A 23,114-nucleotide genomic window follows, 5' to 3' on the forward strand; every position below is an offset into this window, starting at 1 on the left:
TACTCAAATTAGATATATGACAGACATTGATTGTGCTGTTTTACACACAAGTGCAACAAAATGTGTGTATAAATGAACTAAAATTAATAAAAATTACAGCTGTGAAGGTAAAAGAAGCTCAAATAACCAAAGTATGTAAATATCAACCTTTTATTGGAGTGTACAATGTAAGAGTTCATTATTTGTCAAGCCTTATTGATAAGACTTGGCGTCCATAACATCCTATTTACCAAGTTACCTACAGAAGCTAACATCAGCGAAAACATGGCTAGGTTTTTTTCCCCAAAAAAGTATCATGATATTCGACAAAAGAGGTCAGTTCTTACATCAAACGAGTGGCAATTTGTCTCTCAAAGACAGAATTTAAAAGACGTCAACATTCCTCGCAAACACCAAAAAAAAAAGTTTTAAAACATCAGCTGTTTCGGTATTAGTTCACATCATGTTAGCATGTGCAAAATTAGCTCTTAAAATCTTAACCAAGTGCTAAGCGGTGAATTAGTTTGCCCAGTACGGCATAAAATGCTGTTACGAGATGTTCTTTATTTAAACACTTTTTTTTTTAAACCACCGAAAACCAAATGAGCAGCTAACGACTCCTAAATTGAATTCAATTATTAAACAGATACTGCAGAGCTAACGCGGCTACCCGAAAGGCCAAGCTTTATCTGGCGATTTAAAGAGGAACAAAGGGTTAGCAGTTAGCAGCTCTGGCACCCGTTAATGCAAATATTTAAAGCAAGACTAAAGAAAAATAACATTGTTCCTGTTACACATTAAAAGTTGAATTCATTAGCAATGAAACACACTGCTACAGCCTTTTTTTTTTGGTCTGGTATGACCAGATACTGGCTAAAGTGAGAAAACTTCAGACAGATATTGCTTTTTTAAAAACATTTTTTCTCCGTTTGTGCTACTGTCAAAGCAGCATCTTTCTGACTTTGTGGCTGCAGCAGCTGCTGTTTAGCAAGTTACAGTAGCTTTAAAAGAAAAGAAAAACATCTCATCTGGTTGTTTGCAAGCATTGCAAAGTATATTAACTTTTATTTTATTTTGAGCCAGACTGGATGGATTTACCACAACGGGACAAGTCACATGCCATTGTTGTGTCTTTTATTAAAACTAAAGCAGGTTTTTTTTTTTTTTTTTTGTAATTTATGTGACAATTTGGCATTAAAGTGTCGTTCTTTGTGACAAATCCACCCTTTAATGAACACATAGCAGGAATTATTGGGATAAACTGAATGTCGACATCCGACATGTTTGGTCTTTGTAGGGAATAATTGACCACTGTTCTTTTTATTTTTTTTTTAATAAGCAGTTCCTATATCACACCTCATGATTTACTAGTTAGTCAAGAAAATATCGATACTTGTTCGAATAATGCCATGAATCTAGTGTTTGTCCCTATATTGTGTCAGCACTTAAGTGTCTACAACAGGAGGAACACTGCGTTAGCCCCGCTGTTTCTGTACAGTAACTAAGCATATGGACCCATTATAAGAATCAGGTGTGTAAAACTAAAATGTCTTTATTGTTTAAGCTTTACATGATGAATGACCTGATTGAAGCAAACAGGCATTTATTAATACTCTGCTTGCTATTGTAAAAAAAAAAAAAAGAGAGAGAAGAAAAACACAATTTCATCTGAATCTGCAGAGTGACAATGACGGGAAAAAAGAGAGAACTAAAATTCACAACAGATAGCCAGCCGTAACGCTGAGGGCTACCTCCATGCATGCGCTGTATGTAGTGTGGTGGGTTAACGGTTTTTAAAAAAAATGCGTAATGTCAGAGTGTATTTTGCCCCATTACTTAAAGCATATGTATGTTCAATAATGATACAGACCTGAAAATGTCCTGTATTCATGCAGCGAGTCTCCTCTTTCAATCTGTGCAAAAATATAACAAGACTCAAACTCTGGAGCAAATTTACAGTCGACAGCAAATGAAGCTAAATATTCCAAAAAAGAGGATTTTCCTTTTTTCTTCTTCTTTGTTTTAAGAAAATATGAGTGCTAAACTAGGATCATTTGAATAAGTAAAAATAAACTACAGAGCAATAGGGTATGAAAATAGTTCTTTTTTTTCTTTTCTGCTGACGAACAATGACGACGCGACCGATGAAGGATTCGTGGAAACTTATTTCGTAAGCCCTCCCCCCTTCAATCCCTGACCAACCCCCCCCCCAAAAAAAAAACATTCAACTCTGAAAGTTCAAGAGACAACTTGATGTAAAATTGCACGTCAATCTCGGGAGTGGGAACACGGGAGAGTGACAGAGATGATGGGATGATGGGAGGCAGCAAATATGAAGGATGACTGACAGATGGAGGTGATAGACATGAAAGAGTTGGGGACGTGGGAGGAAGGAGAAAAAAGACGCACAGACACGGGGAAAAAAGCAGAACATAGTTAAAATGACACGTGACATATTGCTATTGAGAGACAAGAGATGGAGCCGACGGAGACAGACGTGACGGAGAAGAAACAACAACCTAAGATGTGAGAATGACAAACATGTACAGATTAAATGAGGTATTGCACAGATTAATAAAAAAGAAAAAGAAAAAAAAAGCATAAAGGCAACAAAAATATACAGCAAATTGATAGAACATTTACATTTATAATTTTGAAATTAAAGATTTCTTTTTAGAAAGACAAGAACAATTTTAGTGTCAGAATCATCCGGGGGTTTGGGGGGAGGGAAAAAAAATAAATCACTAGTCCTCCCATTCATCTTCATCCTCAAAGTCCTCATCTTCATCGTCGTCATCGTCCTCATCTGTGGAAGAGAAGAAGACAATCACGTAGTCAAATCCAACCGTTGAAAATGTTCTAATAAAATGACATTTTCCAACGTAGTGGTAACAAAAAAAATGTTTTTACTGTATAAAAAAAAAAAAAAAAAAAATGCAGCTATGGTTGCCAGAATTTTACCGTAATTACAGTACAACTTTTTCTTTAATTACAATAAAAAGATATTAGTACTGAGGGAATTTCACGTTTAAGGCGGCCATTTCATTCTATATTTCACTGTATGTTTTATTCATCAAAAGAAAGCTGTTTCGCAATATAATTGACATAAAAATAATGTGAATGTCCTAAGGTTTTAGTGTATACTTTTATATTTTTCTCAGTTGAAGCTTAAACCTTCACTTCATACCTTCCCTGATCTATTTTAAGCACTACAGAAGAATAGTTTCCTTCACTTCTATTTTCTTGAAATAGAAAAAAGGAAAGGACTAATGAGGAAGTGGTGAAAGTCCAATTTATACTCTGGCAACAGTCGGTCATCTGACAGAGAGTAAATGACATAATGTGACTGGTGTCAAGAAACTACTCCACGGTTTCAAAGAACTTGTGCGGCAGAACTCTAGTGACCCGGATTCACTCAGGTTCATTGTGAAATAAACAAACGTAGTGCTTGAAGAAGAAGCTATGTGAGCAGACGGTGAATGTTTCGCTCTGTACCTGAAGAGTGAATAGCCCTGCTCCGTTTCTGCATCACCTCCATCAGGGCCCCGACGATGCCTGCCGAGGGGGCCGGGGTGGAAGGTGTTGAATCGGTGTTGTCATCTCTCTGTACAAAATGAGCAGCCACAGGTTGAAGTGAATGAAGATTAATGCAGGTTTGAGTGAGAGGTGTGTCGTGCGTGACGAATGATTGCTGACCGGTTTAAGTTGGATTCCTTGTCTGATTTGGTCCAGAAGTGCGTCTCTGCCGGTGCTGCTGGACACCGGCCTCTCCTTCTGCTCCACCTTCTTCAGCTGGGTGCCTTCTCTGATCTGACTCAGCAGTGCCGACTTCGTGGGCACACCGCCGTCCCCTCCGTTAGCCTCAGTGGGCAGCGGAGGAGCAGGGGGTGGAGGGCCAGGGGGTGGAGGAGGAGGAGGAGGAGGAGGCGGTCCGCCCATACTGGATGGAGTTGAAGATGAGGGAGGAGGAGGTGGCGGGGGTGGCGCCACGGGAAGTGAGGCATGGGCTGGCGGAGGCGGAGGCGGGAGGGAGCCTCGGCTCGGCGGGGGAGGCGGCGGCGGAGCAGACATGCCCGGTCGGGATGGAGGGGGAGGAGGGGGCGCAGAGATGGGAGCTCTGGAGGGGGGAGGTGGGGCACCTCGGCCCCGGGCAGGGAGGGGGAGGAGGGGCTGAGCTGTGGTGGGGGGGTGGAGGAGGAGGAGGGCCGCCTCTGGATGGAGGGGGCGGAGGAGCTGGAGAGAAAAATCAAAAAAAGTTGGTAAGTTTTAATCATTCAGACTTCACAGTGCAGCTCTGAAGAACACGAACAAACTGATTTATCTTAATCATCTATGAATTTCAGAACCGGATATCTAGTTTTGGATCATCATGACAGATGCTCAACTTTCCACATCATGCAGTCACATAAAGAAGTCACCGAGCGCAGCTTTCTCTCATTTAACTAGCCTTCATTTTATTTTTGAAATAATCTTTTGAAACTAAAGTAAAAAAATCTCACAACAAATTCCAAATTTGTGAGTATCTGTTTAGAAACATCCTGTTGCTTCGGTTTAACTGCTGGTTATAGAAGCGTGGATGCACGTGCATAGTCGAGAGCTAGAGTTTACAAGTTAAAAAGCCAAAGACAATCGTCAAATGAAAACAAATAGTTCATTAGTGTAATAATGTAATCAAAAATGCGTGTCAGTTTCCACAATTTTTGCTGGTTTCAATGCATCATGCAGTTAAATAAAAAAAGCCACTGGGGGCAGCCTACTTGCATGGAGCTCGTGTTAATTTACAATATTGTGGAGTTTCTAAATTTGGCTAACAGATTTTTATATAACATAGGACAGACGTCTAAAAAGATGAAGCGTCCTGTATTCCTGCGTCTTTAACAGCTTCAGTCGTGAGAACGCTGCTAATGTCAAAACATCCAAACAACACAGCAAAAACTCTGAGCTAACTTTGGGAACTGCAAAAAAACACCCCACACAGTTCCTAGGTCATGTTACAAGTCCAACTTGACATGCACAGTCATGAGCTATCACAGCAGGTCATGCATAAAAAACCTACCACTCCACCTGGGTGGACCTGGGGACAAAACCAATCACCCTTTAAAATCTATGTCACATGATCAGGGTGCTGCAAAACACGTGCATAGATGACATTTAACAGCACTGTATAATAATGTTTACTACCAAAGAAAACAATCTGTTAAATCACTGCCCCACCTTGTCTCCGTAGCTCATTTTTGACAGCTTCTACGCCTCCTTTCTTCTCGATGAAGTCGTAGATGACCTTCGAGGTCTCCTTGTCCTTCAGCTGAGCCTCAGAGATGCCGCACAGGTCAAACAGGTTCTTCAGCTCTGGGTCCAAGTTATTCAACTACAGAAAGAAAACAGAAGAAGACGAGATGTGCGTGCTTTTTAGTCGAGGATGAAGGTTACCACAGAAGTTATCCTAATTCCCAAACCTTTTTTCTACTTTGTCTCAAGTGGAAAAACTTAAATCTCATACTGATTCTGTGTCATTATGAGCTCCTTAATTTAAAACAAAATCAGCCTCCTCTGCCTGTAACAGAGCGACTTTGCTGCTGCTCTCATACGAGCACATTCCTGCATGATCCTGTGCTCTGTATGTTAAGATCTGTGATGTGATTTTTTAATCTGTATTTATGAGCTTTGCAGCTCAGTCGCACATTATGACTGACGTGTAAAGTGTCGAGTCAGGATTAAAAAAGGGTCATTCGAAAAAGCAGGATTCAGTCTGACACTGGCTGTTAAAATCTAAACAAAACATGTCGACTGGTTTATTTAGGGGGGAAAAAAATCTGTGACTTTTGTGATGTTGCACTCTTTCCTTCCCTTTAAGGCAGCTCAAAAATGGGACTACAATATCAGCTATTGTGCTGCCACCTGGTGGTGTGGCATAAGACTACAAGAGTGGCAGCCGGGTGGAAAATAAAAGTCATGAACTGAGATTTGAAAAGAAGTTTGAACATTTCCCCTTCAGCTGCTTCTGTATGTCATTTTGTGTTGTGCTGCCAGAAAAGAGGATTGAGAAAAAGCCAAACATGATGCAGGACACTGTTTATTTAAGGAGTCATTATGTCCGTTTCTATGGTAACATATCCCAGTGCAGTAACAGCTTAGAAGCTTTTAAATACTCATTTCTGACCACAACAGCAGGTCGCTGTTTATGTCCACTGTAGCATAATTCAAGAAAACTACAAACTCTATGTTTTTTTTTTTAGGTGGATTATTAATTCATCAAACTCAAGGATTTGGAGAGGGGAGTGAGTCCTTGAAAGCATTAAACTTACGAAACCAAATCAGAATTTTGGATTTTTCATCCACAGACAGAATAAGTCCTCTGACCTGCATGATCTCATACTCATCATCATAATTACTGATGATGCTTTTTTTGGAGGGGGGGTGGGGATGAGTCCATGGATTATGCAGATGCAGGTTGATTCTCTTTCGTCTAAAATCTTCTTGCGTAACTCTCCTGGTAACTTGGCTGCGCGGCTCGGCTTAACATTTTGGAGCTGATATTAAAATTTGTCTGGTAGAGGGGTGTTTAGGAAGTTTCAAGAAGATGTAGAGGTCACACGCTCCCCCTACCGCCCCCCCGACGTGTGCACGCAAAACAAAGCATCAACATTTCATTCTCGTGTCGCACTTACGTCAAAGCCTGTGTTTGGATCCCATCCTACATGCCCAATGTGCCTGTGAGACGCAAAAGAGAGAGCATGTGAGATCACAGAGACACAAAAGGTCAACGGGTCGATTAAACTGCTGCAAAATCTACATTGACCTCTGTTTTTTTTTTTAACCCAGGCAGCCTCCAGCATCTCATTAAAGACTATAAAAGCTGCAGCTGACTATTCCAGAGAGCACAGCACAGATTACCAATCACACTACTCAATGTATAGGATTACAATCTGAATAAATACAGCCTGGATTAATGTCGGATTCACCAGCACTTACATGGACAAGAGTGATGCAGGGCTGGTATGTGTTGTATTAACAATAAAATCAAAGACTTGCAGTCATGTCGCTGTTGTACTGTGCACTTGTTTTACAGTCTTGGCATATTATGCAACAAAGTCAATATAAAGATTTAGGCGAGTCATGTGATAATTTTGGTAAAGAGTGTTGTGTAGGGAACCTGATGTTCAAAGGTCTCTATATAAAAAGGAAACAATGATGTTTATCCACCACCTGAACTGAACCCCACCCTACGGGTGACTCACTGGAAGTTGCTTGGTGTGCCGATGTCCGCCTTGGTCAACTTCTTCTTCTTCCCCTTGGCCTTTTTCTCCCTCTTGGGGAAGGAGTGCGCAATGTTGTTCACCTGAGAGTTGTTATGGTAACGCTGATGACTGCTGATCTCGGGGTTTTTGATGTCGACGGTAGCCATGGGCAACGTCGGTCCTTAAAAAGGTGACATAAAGACACATCACGTGGTATGCAGAGACAAAACTTGGTTGTGGGGTACAACTAATAGTAGTATAAACTAATAACTGTGACAATGGTCACATCTTAAGGTCCTTAAAAACATTCAAACCAGCGGTGTTCCTTCAATCGTATCTCCATTATTCACAGACTCAGTTTGACAGAGAGGTGTGGCAATTTTATTTGGGTTTTTGGATGTGACAACAGCTCAGAATAAACAACTAAATGTCTGTTAAGACTAAAAACTGGTACTAAACTAAACATCATTACCAAGGCTTATACTGTCTTTGACAAATAGAGCTTCAAATCTGTTGTAAAACTCCTTCTGTCGGTTTGGTGACAAATGAATGACATTCGTTCTGAGCACTTCGCTCAATTTATTATGTCCGTTTTGCCGATGGTGCATCTCTCAATTATTCACTCAAACTGTTAGATATGTAAACAGATATTCTTTTATTTTTAACCAGAAAAGCTTCATTGAGATTAACATCCCCATGAAGCCCCATGGGCACAAATAACAGTGAGTAACCAAACTACAACACAAAATGGATGCCACTCCATTTTAACTCCAATATAAAACACCTTGCGTGTACCCACATGTCAACAAGCTGTCACGATGACCGGACATCATACAACGTGGCTCTCAGTTCAACAATGAAAAGTCAGTTTCATCACCACAATAACTCCTCCCAGTGCCTCGGCTCTACCACATACCTTTAACACTTTCACAACAAGGACTTTTGGGAGTTTTGCTTGGCGAAGGCGAGCACGACCGACTGCGTCGCCTCGTCACCCTGTCCCAGATGCACCCGCGATCTCTCGCTCCGCAGGTGGTCAAACTGACATCGAGGAGCATTTTGCCGACCAACCTGTGAGCTCGCTCTTGGGGGCAAACGGAGAGCCGAGCGGTCAGGTCTGACAGAGGTGGGTACAGTTCGTCCTGTGGTAGAACCAGGCAGTGTAAAGTGGAGAGGCAGCTCCCTGGGCTCAAACTTCCACCTCCTACTGCTCCTCCTCTTCCACTATTGCCCTCACAATTAAGGTCCTCGGAGGGAGTAGACAGGAACGTGGTGCAGAACATCATAATAAAAGCTGACTGGGCATGAGCAATATGGCGAAAACAAGCGCCAATGGAGACCCCAAGGAAGATTTGACAGATCACAGTTCTTTCTCAGCACTTGCACTTGTTTCCAGTCTTCTTATGTAAAAGATCTCTTCTTCGCCGAGACCCTAAAGCCAAGATGATCTCAAAGGTTTCCAAAACACAACCAAAACACCAGCACAGAAGAAGCCAACTTGTGACGGACAGGGTGCAGCAGTCTGTATTTATTGAATGAATATCCTCAGACATCTGGTGGAGTTTACATGCATACTGTCTGAGCTGTGAAGGCAGACGTCCAGCAATGCCATCAGAAGGCAAAAGAGCCAGCCAAGACTTAGTCAGCCAGCAGCCAAACTTTACTCTTCCTCTTGCATTCCTTCCATTACAGCAACAATTTTCTTCTATGCGAATTGTTTACCAAATTTCCATCTCCTTGCTTTGTCCATGTGTCTGAGCTCTGCATATTTAAATCTATCCTTCAATCATTTTCTATTCCCTTGACTTTCTGTCTCAGCACTGTTCGGATTGGCTCACTCTGATCGTCTCCCCACCCACCTCCACTACCGTCTCCTCCCTCTCCTCGCACAAAAAAAAAACCACACAAATACATCTAATCCCAGCAAATCATTCTGGATTTAGCGCTAGCTTTTACATAACCATTAAAACCCATCCGAGTATAATCCCACATTAATCTCAGTGGTTTCTAAAACATGATGAATCTGCTGGGTGAGAGAATACGTGAGAAAAGGCTAAGCAAGAGAGAAGAGACAAAAGAGGCGAATGAAGATTTATTAAGTGAAGGCAGATGCCAGATGAGGACAATGATGAGAGCTGGATAGGGCAGCAGGAGAAAAAGGGCAGAACAGAAAGAAAACAAGAACCAGACTGGAGATGACGGACAGTAACAGGGCTATGATGCCTTCATGGGAAGTGAGAATGAGACAGATGGAGATGGAAGAGAAGACGTTCCTGTGGGAGGATGAGGATGACTTCCTTTGGAAATGAACCAGTTCACACAAACGATGCACTTATTAGAAAAGTGATCCGAGCTAGAAACACTTATGCATGGCAGCGTATTTGGGCACAGGTACACGAACACATGTCCCTTTTAGACAACACAACAAGATCAATCATGATCCCCAAAATGGCCTTGTTGCGTGGTGGCTACATGTGACCCAAAGCGAAAGCATCCACAGGGCCGACGCTGTTAAGCTGCTCTGAATCAGAGCATCAGCTAAAACTGTAAATGTGTCATTTGCGTGGTTATGACCTCTGCGCAGGCTGCATGCACGCACACACACAGATATATTAATAAGCCAGATGGGTCAAATCATGACAGTCTGCAAGTCCAAAACTGGTTCCCTCCTGTGTGAAACTAGGCTGCGTGTCTTGTGACGCATGTCCAAAAAACAAACATTTACAAATCTGTGCAGTTATCAGATCATTTAGAGTGAGGGTCAGGCCATGAAGGGCGTGTAGATCACAGATCAAGTCTCTGCTACAGAGCCAAATGTTTCCCCAAGAATGAAATAATAACCTTTTGTTGAGCTGTTCGACCACCATCTACAATTAGTTTCTTCCAGCTATGACCAACACCCGGTCATGCCGCTTCGCACTTTAAAACACAAGATAAATCAGGCCTTAGCCAACTCAACGTGCTACCGAGCTCCTGATAAAAACTGTCAACTTGTGATCGATTATTGTAAGTGAATACATAGTTTTTTGTTGCTTTAGTTGATAACAGGTACAATCAAACTGATATTTATTGATATGATCAGTCTTGTCGGTGTTCGGTTTACTGTTAATCAATGCCGGATTGTTCCACATAAAATAAGGAAGGCTTTGTGTGCCACATAGTTTCCACATTGTTAGGGCAAAGAAATACATCCTGGAATTGTTGCACAAGTAACACAAAAAACCTGAAACGCCACCAATCTGACACACTGAACAGACACCGTCTGGTCTGACTAGTCTTTTACATCTCTCTTCTGTTCATTGAGTTACCGACAGGAAGACAGTAGAAGACATACCATTTGGAGGGTCGCGTCTCTTCTCTGTGAACACACAGACAAATCAAATCATTACAATCCTGCGTTGGGTAGTCGGGGCTTGTGTTAGTGAGAAGCGAATGTGTGTGAGAGCGTCAGAGCGCAGACGTATAAAGAGTTAAGAGAGAGAGTTTATTGGTCTTTTAAGAGAAGGGGTTGGCGGGATTGTGCACACGACTGCACAGAATGGAAAGGGCTGTTCGGAAAAGTTGCCAAGCAAAGTGTTTTATTAGCGTTTTTAGGAGACGTAAATCAGACACACACTCACACACACACACACACACACACACACAACAGCTAATTTCATATCAACAGATAAGACTACAAAGAATATGAATACTAATACTTGAATGACATTGACTGACACACACACACTTCAAAAGACTGATGACTTGAGTTTTCCAGCGGCTGAAGGTCAAACAGAAGCCTTGAAGATAAGATTGGGCATCCGACGCAGAAGGTGTGAACATGAAAGACTGATCCATGTGAAGGGTCAGGAAATGATCCGCAGAAGAGAAGCAGGAAGACGGGCGGTCTTAATCAAGCGAGAGATGAGAAGAGCGGCGGTAATGAGTTTAAGAATGCATCTGTACGGCTTTTGCATAAACAATGTGTTTTCAATTTGCTCCTCAGCCTGTCAGTCCGTTCGAGACATTAACATCTCATTTCCTTTTATAGACAGATAAGATAAGTGCCATTCAGTTTAACAGTTTCAAAGTTTAATTGTTGGTGCTGGATGAAAACCATGTGAATGTAATAAAGAAGCACACTGCTCGAACAAAATACATTTCCTGCTATTTATATATTATTTTAACTATAAAAGAACTTTAAATCGTAAAAGGTCCAAATCATGCTGACATATTATGCCCATGAGGTCCTTCCCAAAGCTGATCACCCATTTCTTTTGCTCATTTTAAACTGAAACAGTAGTGCCCCCCTTGGGCCAGTGAGCATATTTGTAGGCTGTTGTGCTGCATCTGTGAGGTTTTATAAACACTTTTATTAGAAAGCTAATCCCCTCGACTCGAAGCACTTTCAACAAATGTCTGAAAGGTTTTCTTACAGCACCGAAACGGACAGAATTTTGTAAAGATAACTTGAAAAGTGAACAGAAAAATAGGATTATTATACGATCCGTCATTGCGGGGACTGCAAGAACTGTCTAATCTTTTCTGTTCGCTTTCGCCATTCGAGCACCTTAATGATGAGTTGGAAGAAGTGTTGTCAGAGGAAGAGTTTGCAGTAGATCAGAAGGAGACTAGATGATATAGTTAAACAGACGCAGGCAAAAAAGAAAAAATCCTTAACCACTGTCAATACATGAAAGCATCAGTTTTGTTCATGTATTGAAATTAAGATCTTTCTTGCCCAGTTCTGTGTGGATGAGCACTGTAAAAAATGACAAGTTTAGAAATTAACTTGATCTTGTGCTAAACCAAACTGACGACAGAACGACTGCTCGTTTCTCTCATTATTTTGAAAACTGTCTGCATCACCGTAGTAACATATTTGACTTGAGTTACTTTGAACACAAGATCAAAAAATTGCTAGACTTGTCATTTTTTCCAGCGAGTTAGGTCAGGTCAGTTTGTAGGTAAGTCGGCAGCGGCGGCAGTAAGTTGGTACCAGTTTTCCTCTGTCTTCTCCCGATTAGCTCTCCAAGTTGGCTACGGAAACGCTTCGTCTCTTCCTCGCTGGCGAAGTTCAGACCCACTTGACATGTCTGCAAACACACACACACACACAACAGAAATGTGTAAAAATGATTTGTAAAGTGCCAAATATCTACCTAACTTCCATGATTGGATTTCCAAATCTGCTTTCATGATGCGCGTGCAGTGAACAGCCCCGACCTTATCGCACCACAATCAGCAATCCCACATACCTCATGGTCTGCTGGAGTTTGGGCCACTGTACCCACCCGCTAAGATATTTGCCCCACAATGAACAGCGTCCTGTCACATCATGTGCACTGGCTGTGACATTGGATGTGTGTTAAAGGTAGGACTTGTACAAACAGTGTCGTTTTACATGATGGGAATGCAAACCTGGAAGTTGGCCTCGCATGTGATTCTCATGGCGGATTTCCAGCAAACAGAACTCACAGCGTGTATACCTGCTTTTTGTGAACTGGTTCTGAATTAAAGTCGGTTTAAAATTTAGAAAGAACCACAAGCATTGGTTTTCTTTAAGGACTCGAGTGCCCTTTTTCAATGACTCAGATGTAATGACCAAAAGGGTCTTTGATATAAAACACCTTGACTGCTTCAGAGGGTTATTTCCCTCTCTCCCTGCTCCAGCTGCAGTTTCATAGATACATTTTAAATGACCAACAAATAAAACTGAAGATTAAAAAGTGCCCGTCTGCTGAGCATCAGAAATAAAACAAGAAACTCACATCGCCAGCAAATGTCATGAAGTAAGATTTGGGGAGGTAGATGTTGAAGTTGCTGTACAGCTCCTGTTCAAACGTAATCTTACCATCCTGTGGACAAAAAACAAACACCAGGCTGAATGAAGGATATGAGTTATGTATCTGACAGACAGATTAATGATACGGGAAGTCCACGGATACCTCTGTGCGGCTATAAAAACATCACCATGAATATCAAAATGACATTAACTGTGGTGAGCACTATCATCTGCCTGCTACCACACTCATGAGCCACAACGATGTAATCAAAGCAGGAGCACTTTGTATTCGCTCACCCTGAGGTCAAAGACCCTGATGAAGTAGGATCGTTGGGGGTTGTCTTTGACCAAACAGGCCACGCCGCAGCATCTCTTGTTCCAGCTGGAGTTCCTATCAGCTGTGAACACCTGGACCACTGCTGAAGACAATGTCTGCAGAGAGAAGGAGAGTCGTGGTTATCCTGTCCATGTGATCCATGTGCATGTTTTAAAGGTGACAATGTCGTCGACTATTTATTCCACATCTGCGAGCTGTGATGTTTAAAATAAAGCAGCACGTTGTCACTCTGTGTGTACAGTACGGTAAAGTATAGCACTTACTCCAAAGCTTTAAAACACCACAGCAGCCTCCCAGTTTGAAAATATATTTATGGAACCTTGCCTCCTTGGTGCCATGTCCCCAAACTCAATAACTCAAACATTAAGTGAAGCCTGGCCTCTTTAACGACATCAAATGGTAAAATTAGCAAAGAGAAGTCCAGAGTGAAGTTCATGCTATGCACATCTGGCAAATTTGGGCCTTATAAATCAACCAAGTAGCTCATAATCGGCCGGCCTATGAGCAGCTGGTTTTGTAATAACAGAACTCTTGCAGAAACTGGACTCATCGTGCACCCGACAACATTCCTGCAATGACAAAAGATGGTTGCAGCAACATGCTGTGTGCGTTTCAGCTGCAGGCGCTGCGAGCCATGTCAGGGGAAGAGATCAACTTTGCAGTTTTGACGAGTACAAGTACAAAAAAAAAATAGTACAGAAAATATGGCATCAATTCATATGCCAGATTTTTTGCTGAATAAAAACGTACTTCAATGGTGATTCAATTATTTTCAATGCTAACGTTTGACAGGCAGCATAAAAGTAGAATGACGGTGAATGAGTGAGTGACAGTCGATCACGGTGTGGGGGTCAATGCCAAACGCCTGACAAGCAGCGCAGAGATGTGATTATGAGAAATGACACATCCACTGGTGACACTGGTCAAGGCAAGGGAGCACCAAGGATACATACAACCCTGAACTGTGGATGCTGGGAAGCTGGGTTTACTCTGATTTTATATTAAGAACACTGCGGACATTTGAGCAGTCTAAAATCCCTGAAGGTTCCACACTATATTAAGACTAAGCCTACACACACACACACACACACACACACACACACACACTTAATGACTAAAGATGATAAATTTTAGTATGAGCAGCATCGCAATACTTCTCTCATGCAGCATCTCCCAAGCTACGTACCAATATTAAGAACCTAAGTAATTTAAGATTTCTACTGTTACTGTATGGATTTCTTTTTACAAATTACATTTTGTATGAATTTGTGTTTAATTAGTAGACAGAACATCTACGTCTGTAAAGTGAAGCCAGTACAGAAGTGTCTTAAACCTGCGTTCTCATGGCCATCAGGGACAAAAGTTCAAATGTGCGTTTATGTTCTCTATTGCTTGTTTCAAGTCTTCTCGTATCATTTTGAAAATGAGTAAAACAGATGATAAAGCAGGGTGCGCTTTAGGGCGAGGCTACCATTTGGCTGACAAGTAATTCTCAGTGATTCAACATACCAGGCTCAAATTTGGCAGTGCAAATTATAAAAAAAAAAAAAAAAAAATCAATATTCTGTAACTGCGTTGCCTATTTCTCGGATCAGATGTTTTCAGGAACATATTTTAGTTACTCTTTAGCTGTAATACGAGAAAGTCAGTCTGTGACCGGGGACACTGGCATTTGTTTCTGCTTGAAAACAGTGTCAAAACCAAGCAGGAGCAACCGAAAAAAAATAAATAAATCTATAATGCCAAACTTCAACAAAGGTCACAATAGGTTACCACTTGGTCTACCCCTGTGTCATCTATCATTTTATGATGCTACTTTTAATGTAACATTATCACTGAGAAACATTTTTATGTGTTCTTGGTGTGGAGGCAGCAGGGTTAAAGGGAGAGCTGTCTGCGTCATCACATGCGCAGTAAAGGAGCACACCTGTAGTGCGCACATACAAAGACACATCCATGATCATAAGACCACATCAGACTCCCGCAGGTTTTACAGGTTGCTGCAGGGATGTTGTCACATCGAGGGGTCCAGGTTCACAGTCATTACCACGCAGATGAAAGCCGGTGCCTGGTGATATTCGGGGCTTTTACAACGCAGTAGGTCCAGGAAGTAATCCACACTGGATGACAACGTAGCGCATGTTCTTTATAAGTTAGTGTTGTGTGAATGTGATGTTAAATTACACGTATGTGCATAGACAAAAAAAAGGAATATTAAAAACCGAGCAGTCAGTGACAGTAGAGCTATAACAACAAGAGAAATTCCTGTCCCTAGTCCTAATATTGATACTAGCGACAAACAGTGTTTGCCTACAGTCTGAACAAAAACAACAACTCGTGGCAGTGTCACAGTAACCTTCAGTAAAAAAACCCGTAGCCTCATAGTTCCTGGACCATCTGAAAGTACCTCAAGAGCAGGTACTTTCCTCAAAGAGTCCAAGAAGTACGATCCAGGAACAAAAACTGAAAGGCCTGCGTTCCTGCGGTGAAATTGCAGGTCCCTGAGAAGCTACAAAAGCTTTCTGGAAAATGTCCTTGAGCTGAGAGGTTTGACTTGCCTGTGTCTGATTCCAACAGGGCTAACTCCCAGAGAGGACTTCTAAACACTGCTATGCTTTCTCTGTGGGACTAAAATGGAGTTTGCCGCTGTGTTTTTAACATATACAGCCACCGCTGCGGTTGCTAAATTACCTCTGGGCAACTGCTGAAAGGCTCGTCTTAGTAACCACATTACACGCTTTAACTGCACGCAACACCAGCCAGCATGAGATAACAGAACAACACGTGTACATGCAAAAGGGACACTTACATCACAGTGATGGTTTGTGAATCAGAGTATAACCTCAGCGTGAATGACTCTGCAGAACGGCGCACAACTCTAGCTCTTGCGTGCATCAACATTATGACATTGATTTCAACCTTATAGCCCAATCCTAGGTTTAATTCGTCTTTCAGCTCAGTGTCCAACTTTAAAACTCTGATGTCAGAGAGAGCACTGCATGTACAAGATATTTTTATTCATATTTATACAAACATTGAGCTTGTTGGCAGCACTGCAGCTCTTGAGAGTCTGGATATGGATGAGGAATAAAAAAAGATCAAACGGATATTATGAATTCAGCTTCTTTGTAACGGCGACTGTAATGATGTCCAGGCTCTGAGGCCGCGGGGGGCGTTCAACAGCCTATGAAGTGCTGATTAGTCCCGACAGGGCCACAGGCTGCAGGAAGTGAAGCTCTGTCTATGAAGTCCTCAAAACACGACTCTTACATCACACACGAAGAAATTATCTTTCTCCCATCTAAAAAAAATCATCTGTTTTATGTTTTTTTCTGCCACAATGATGAAACTTATCACGTGTCCGGCACTCACAAACACAACTGGTCCTTCCACGCAGAGAACATGGAGATGAGACAGCGCCACACTACCCGTACCTTAACCTCTCTATATTTTAAGGCCTCTATGACTCATGGAGGAATCCAAACTGTACATACATTCACATAAGGAAGTCAACGCTAATATGCACCTCAGTGATATTTGGATGTTTTCAGTTCCCCTCAAAAGTTACGGAGTGAGGTATAAAGTGCTTTCGCCTCGATCACGAGACGCAGACAGGTCGAAAGCGGTGTCGCAAAGGCCGTCTTTATGACTTGAAAAAAACTGAACTGACCAAATGTCATCATGTGTTTGAATGTGAAAATATTATTTTAGTTTATGGAGGTGAATCATTAATCATCTTTGTCTAAAGAGCGGTAGCAGCGTCATAAATAAAATGTACTGTAGGTTCACACAACAAATCAGTCCTCGATTGATTGAAATCTTACTTTATATAAAATGATTTAGAAATGGCGTTGAACAAGTTTTTACTATGATCGCATTAAAAAGAGTAAAAGACATGAAAAGTTCTGTCCTCCTCACGTCTGTGCTTCATCCTTCCTGCAGAAGCAAACCATCGCTCTCATTTGAATGGCATCCATCAGCCCCGTTTGGTCAAGCTGTTCTGTGCTGGCACATATTGGGCACCATTACACCTCTTCACAAGATCTTCCAGAGAGAGGGGGGGGGGGGGGGGGGGGGGGGGGGGAGGGGAGTGAAAAGGTGGCGAAAAAGATGGAAAGGAGTGGGAAGAAACAGAAGCCGGGATGAGCGGAGAAGAAAAGGAGAGGAGGTAAGTGATGCACAGTAAAAGAGAAAAGAAACGAAGGAAGAGATGCAGGCAAGAAACAGGCTGGAAGAAATATGACTGACAGAAAAGAGGGGGGGGGGTCATAAAAAGGAAAAGGGTGAGACTACAAAAAAGGAAAGGAAGGAGAGAAAATTAGACGAGGGGGATAACATGGCGGAAAAGAGGGGTCATGTTCCACTTCTCCAGCACAAATCACCAGAGGAGGCCGACCACGGGACTTCCTGTAAGACAGGACTGCTGATCAGGCAGTCTGTGCACACACACACACACACACACACACACACACACACACACACTGTGAACTGGACCCTTTCCACCTTCTGCCCAGTCAGACAGTGTTGCTTATGGTGAAACAGCAGAAGGAATACCAATGACTAAGACCACTGTGTATGTACGTGTATACTTGTGGCTGCTTTACCCAAATAAGCTGAATCAAAGTTGAAATATTTGCATGCATTTCCTAAAAATATGAAAATATGGATTCATGGATAATATCTCGCAAGTCCTAACTGTTATGTGGTTTACGAAATAACGCTTCATGCGACACGGGAAATCCAAAATTCATAAAAAGATATACGATCTCACAAATCAACAAAATATAAAGAAGAATTATAGTCAGTTCGTTTCTTATTGATTTGAATGACTTGCCTCAGATGCCTGTGGAAACTTTTTTTTTTTGGCAGCAGGCAGCCTCTATCCAAGCAACAGGCAAAAAAAAGATAGCCACAGAGTAAAAAAACAAAACAAACATGTGTGGGCAATTTTATTTCTATATTAGAGCAACAATACTAAAGTTGCCTTTTGAGTCACAAAATCTCCCTTCGTACTGCCAAGACTACAGGCTTGGAGAGCTCTGCTGCTTTCAAAGAATTACTCAGTATACAAACAAGCCTTTTGCAGCGAGGATAAATCAAGCTTGGTTCAGGAGCCAACTAAAGGCTGTGCATCTTAAAAAGAAGTGGTGAGGTAAAAAAAAGGTGGCTGACATTTTCGTACATGACATAGCGCACAATCGCTCAGTCAGTCACCAAATCAGTGACGTGCATTCTAATTAGATTGGTGAGCGAGACACACAATGTCTGTCTCTTTCTCTCACACACACACACTCACACACACACACACACACACACACACACACTTGTCTCTCCCAAACTCTCCTCTGCATGCAAAGACGTGTACGGACACACAAGAGCGTAGGACTGCGAGGAATGTTCCTGATTCCACATCTCTGTCACATGCCGAGTGACACGATTGCTCAAATGCCGGAGGAGTGTCGTCATTGGATTTAAAAAAAAGAAATAAATAGGTCACATAGGTGTAGGGAGACACACCTTGAAATCATGGGTGTTCATGTAAAAACAACAAAAAAGGAGGCGGGACATCCCAACATGTGACCACAGTACGGGCCTGACATGCTGTGTCATGGGACAGGAAATGTGGCCTGTCCAAAGCAAACACACACCGGGCACCTCGCACACACTGGTTTACTGGTTTACTGGTATGAGGTGAGCACATAGAGGAAGAGACATTTCTCTGTCAATCAAGTGCTCAACCTTTACTACACACACAACTAAAGGAAACTATGATCACCATGAGGAAGTAACCTGAGAACGCGGTACGCAAATGTGCAACACGGATTTGTACGCTTTGTCTCACCCTTATGTTAAACTGACCAGTATTTATAGAGCAAACCTCGATTATGTCACACCAAAGACACGACACACACTTGAATACCTGACGCCTTGACGTTAAAACAAGTCTTATCTGTTAAGTGTATCGACAGGTGACGGCGTGGCATTCTTTCTTGCTGATATCACCGGGTGACAGAGTTTCTGCTAAGCTACTGAGTAACTATGGTCAAGGCTATGATGTGGCTTTCAAAATAAGACAGGAAAGAGGAAATCTGAAAGCACCTTGTTGAGGAAATGGGCTGATTTAGGAACACCCCTCTGCTGAGAGCGATATCACCCGTGCAGTACTGCCTTAAAAAGGTCCAGTGTGTAAGACTTAGGAGTATTTATTGGCAGCAATTGAATGCAGTATTTGTTTCCATGAGTGTATAATCACCTGAACGTAAGAATCGTCCTAAAATGACCCCTTTATATCTACAGAGAAAGCGGGTCCTCCTGCACGGAGTCCGCCATGTTGAACCGCCATTTTTCTACAGTAGCCCAGAACAGACAAACTTAACACTGATCTAGATATGTCAATTTATAGCAGTCAGAGTTTTTTCCTACATGCTTGGAAGGAGAGAGGATGAGATAGGCTGGATGCCACTAAATCCTACAAACTGGACCTTTAAACTTTTATGGACCACAGCAATCATTAAGCGAGACAATCGTTGGCCGCAAGAGACAGCAGACGCAACTACATATGCCATAGTGCTTATATAGGGTCTTTTTTTCCCCAGTCCAACATATTATTATCATTTGATAAGAACCATAATTTAACCACTATAGCAATATTTGACTGTGGTGGAGCCACTTTGGAAAAGCTCTCATGCTCTTGAGGATTGCCTCTGTAAATAAATGATTGATTAATATTTAGATGGTGCAAACTAGAGGGAAAGGTTGACTAATTAAATAAGGGGACAAACCTGTCCTGCAAGATCAGAAACATGGAAATAAGCAGCTGCAAATTGTCTTATTTAAAAATACAGTTACAGCTAGCTACGGACACGGTGCACAGGGAGGACAGCATACAAAAAAATGAGTCAGCTGAATGCTAAACGTGTTACGTAATATGAGACAATCTCACAATATTGAGTCGTGACATTGCACTAGTGATCTGGACTGCAGTCACACAGCAAGCAGGCCACTCCCACTGGTTTTTAAGGGAATGGCAAGTCCTGCATTAATAATAATAATAATAATAATAATAATAATAATAATAATAATAATAGGAGGAGGAGGAGCCAAGTCTGGTCGGGCACATTCTTCTCAGTGGACACACACACACACTTCCCGAAAACAACCAAAAGGTTCAGCTTATGTTATGTAATGCCACTGCACAGAAATCATTGCTTTCCGTTGATGGATTTAGCAGCTCCACAAAAACAAAACAAACAAAAAATGATGGATTTAGCAGCTCCACAAAAACAAAACAAACAAAAAAAAAATCCCGACTATTAACTCCTAGCTGACATTTCAGGCTTTTTCCTGGATGATTTCAGGTGTGTCAGGCTTTGAAGTTTTTTTTTTTTTTTTTTTTTTTTTTTTTTTTTTTTTTTAAAAAGGCGGAGACCCAGCGGAGGCCTAAGAGAGGCTGGAATCAAACTTGCTGTTGCCCGAATGTCAACGTCCCAAACGGGGACGCGAAGACACGGTCGCTCGCTGGCTTTGCTCGCTTTGCTGGAGCCCCCCCCCTTCTTTAAGCCGTCCCCTGCTGTCAAAACAAACCGACCTCTTTTAGGTTAAAAGAAGTAAAAAAAAACAAAAAACAGAGACCCTCGGAAATCACAACATAAAACTGTAGGCCACAATCACCGTTACACCTCTTTAGCCGTATCTATGGAAACACAAGTTAGCTGTATTAGCTTCTTTAATTTATGATACGACAAATTGATGGGGAAAAACTTACGATGCATTTCCTGCCAAGGTGGTTGAAAAGGCATTCATTTTCCTGCTGTGTCAGTAGTATGGACCCGACATTTGTTTGCCGCCGTTGCGGCGGATGTCCACTCATTATTGGTGTTTCAATTTATAAAGTATGCACCGACTGTAGCTCGTTATGTGAGACCCACAAAGATACATAAACAATCCCTCGGTCATCCGTGGCCTTCATCCGACCCCCCACCCCCCCCTTCAACCTCACACCGGTTCGGTTTATCCCAGGGGGTCCTCAAGGGTGGACTGCCACAAAAAAAACGTATGCTGTGTCGGTATGCACCGCGACGTCCCGCTCCAAAACTGCAGCGGCAGGGCGAAGACGGAAAACGGTGAAAAACTTTCCTGGGAAGTCCGGCCGCCAGAGAGCCCGGAGCCAGCTCCATCCAACATGGCAGTGTCAGGACGAGGCTATTATCTGGGAAATGGGGGTGCGCGCTTTCCTCGGCTGCGTCCCACATAATCACCAAGAGAGGATTTCAACACTGAAAACGGTAACGAGTTAACATATTATGCTTTTATAACATTTAAATGTATTCTGGTAAAAATCCAGTGAGGGGATTGTGTTTAATAAAAATGACAATTCTCAGCGTGTTACCCACGCAGGTGGTTTGGTCCAGTCCGCCCGTGGCTTTTATGACAGGAATGTGTGCGAGTGCAGAATGGGAGGAGATAAGTAATAAGGTGCAAGTTGCCAAGATAATAGCACACAATGGTCCTTGTGAGAGGAATCAATACAGAGATAAAGCCCTAATACTTTAAGAAGCCCATGAAAGAACCATAAAAATAATAATTTCCCTCTTATTATGATAGTTTTATTGAAGTCACAGAGGGTCAGGTCATGGTTCAGCTACACAGCTGGTTTTCCTACAGGATAAACATGACATAAAGTGATCTGCCACCCTGATCAGAAATGCTTCTACGTCTCTTTCTTTCATTGCAATAAACTATAAATAGCCTATAAATAAAGTGGAGTAGAATTAAGACTGCTCCAGTTACTGTACTTAGCCTCAGGGGTCACACATACTTAGTAGTTACACATGCTACATGCTTCAAAGTATACATTTCAGTATGTTTCTCCAGAATGCAGAGAACACAACTATTTTATGTGTTGATCAGTGCCTAAAATATTACAAACCGTTGCCTTTAGATGTGTACTCTTTACATTAATCAGCCTGAGGCTGCTATGGGGTAGCCTTGAACAACGGCAGAATACATTTTTTAATAAAGTGCCTAAGGGTGGTTTGTAATTCTGTGCAACATGCTCAGTCAGGCTCATAAATGGGTGTTGTTTGCAGGAAGTGATACAAAGAAAAGACTTTCCCTTGTGATAAAGACACTTCAGAAGTGATCCTGCCATTGCCAACATTGGTGCAGCTTGTAGAAGATGGTTTGTCACTTTACTTGCTGGGTGTTATGTGGATCGTTTGTTATCAGAAATAGAAATTTGACATTGCTTTATTGGTGCCAACAGAGACATGTACAACTGCAATGAGTAAGGGAAAGTGTAAATTACATGAGCCGACATCATAAAGTAAAATGTCATATTATTTATGTAGCTGATGAATGAAGGGACTCTGATTTGCATATATTCATGCAGAGCTTGACTCGAAATAAGCTCTTCTATAATCTTCATGGCCAAAATTACAAGCCCTGTTTGGGCACAGTATGTAAACAAACATTTTCGTATTCCATGCCCTCTTATTTAAATGCCACTTTTGTGGGTGCATTTCTAATCATTGCATAAGTTTATATCACTGTAGATGTTGTCATCTGCCAAAACAATCCTCAAGCCCATCAGAAGGTGTGAAATGTCACCTGGTGCTAAATTATTCAAGCACAAATTTCTTTAAAATTGTAGCCAAGCTGTCAGTCGACTTAGTAGAGAGGTTTCTTCTGGACTTTCATTGAAAAAAAAAATCTTCCTATGTGTTGGTATATGTCTGTATGTGTTTGCATGCATGTTAACATGAACATATGTATGTGATCATGTGGCTATGGGCGA

At 41.9% G+C, this 23,114-nt stretch overlaps 1 protein-coding gene across 1 annotated transcript; it reads right to left on the reverse strand.

Annotated features, from left to right (window-relative positions):
* Positions 1-136: 136 nt before the first annotated feature.
* waslb (WASP like actin nucleation promoting factor b) lies at positions 137-21,518 on the reverse strand. The gene is given in 12 exon segments (XM_027272149.1): positions 137-2,785; positions 3,475-3,583; positions 3,676-4,134; positions 4,136-4,212; positions 5,194-5,347; positions 6,648-6,690; positions 7,218-7,398; positions 10,552-10,575; positions 12,196-12,292; positions 12,968-13,054; positions 13,279-13,413; positions 21,084-21,518. Coding segments are annotated over 12 exon segments (1,533 nt in total). The 5' UTR covers positions 21,189-21,518; the 3' UTR covers positions 137-2,723.
* Between the last annotated feature and the right edge of the window lie 1,596 nt (positions 21,519-23,114).

Source organism: Larimichthys crocea, chromosome XX (genome assembly GCF_000972845.2).
Source record: "Larimichthys crocea isolate SSNF chromosome XX, L_crocea_2.0, whole genome shotgun sequence".
NCBI classification, from domain to species: Eukaryota; Metazoa; Chordata; class Actinopteri; family Sciaenidae; genus Larimichthys; species Larimichthys crocea.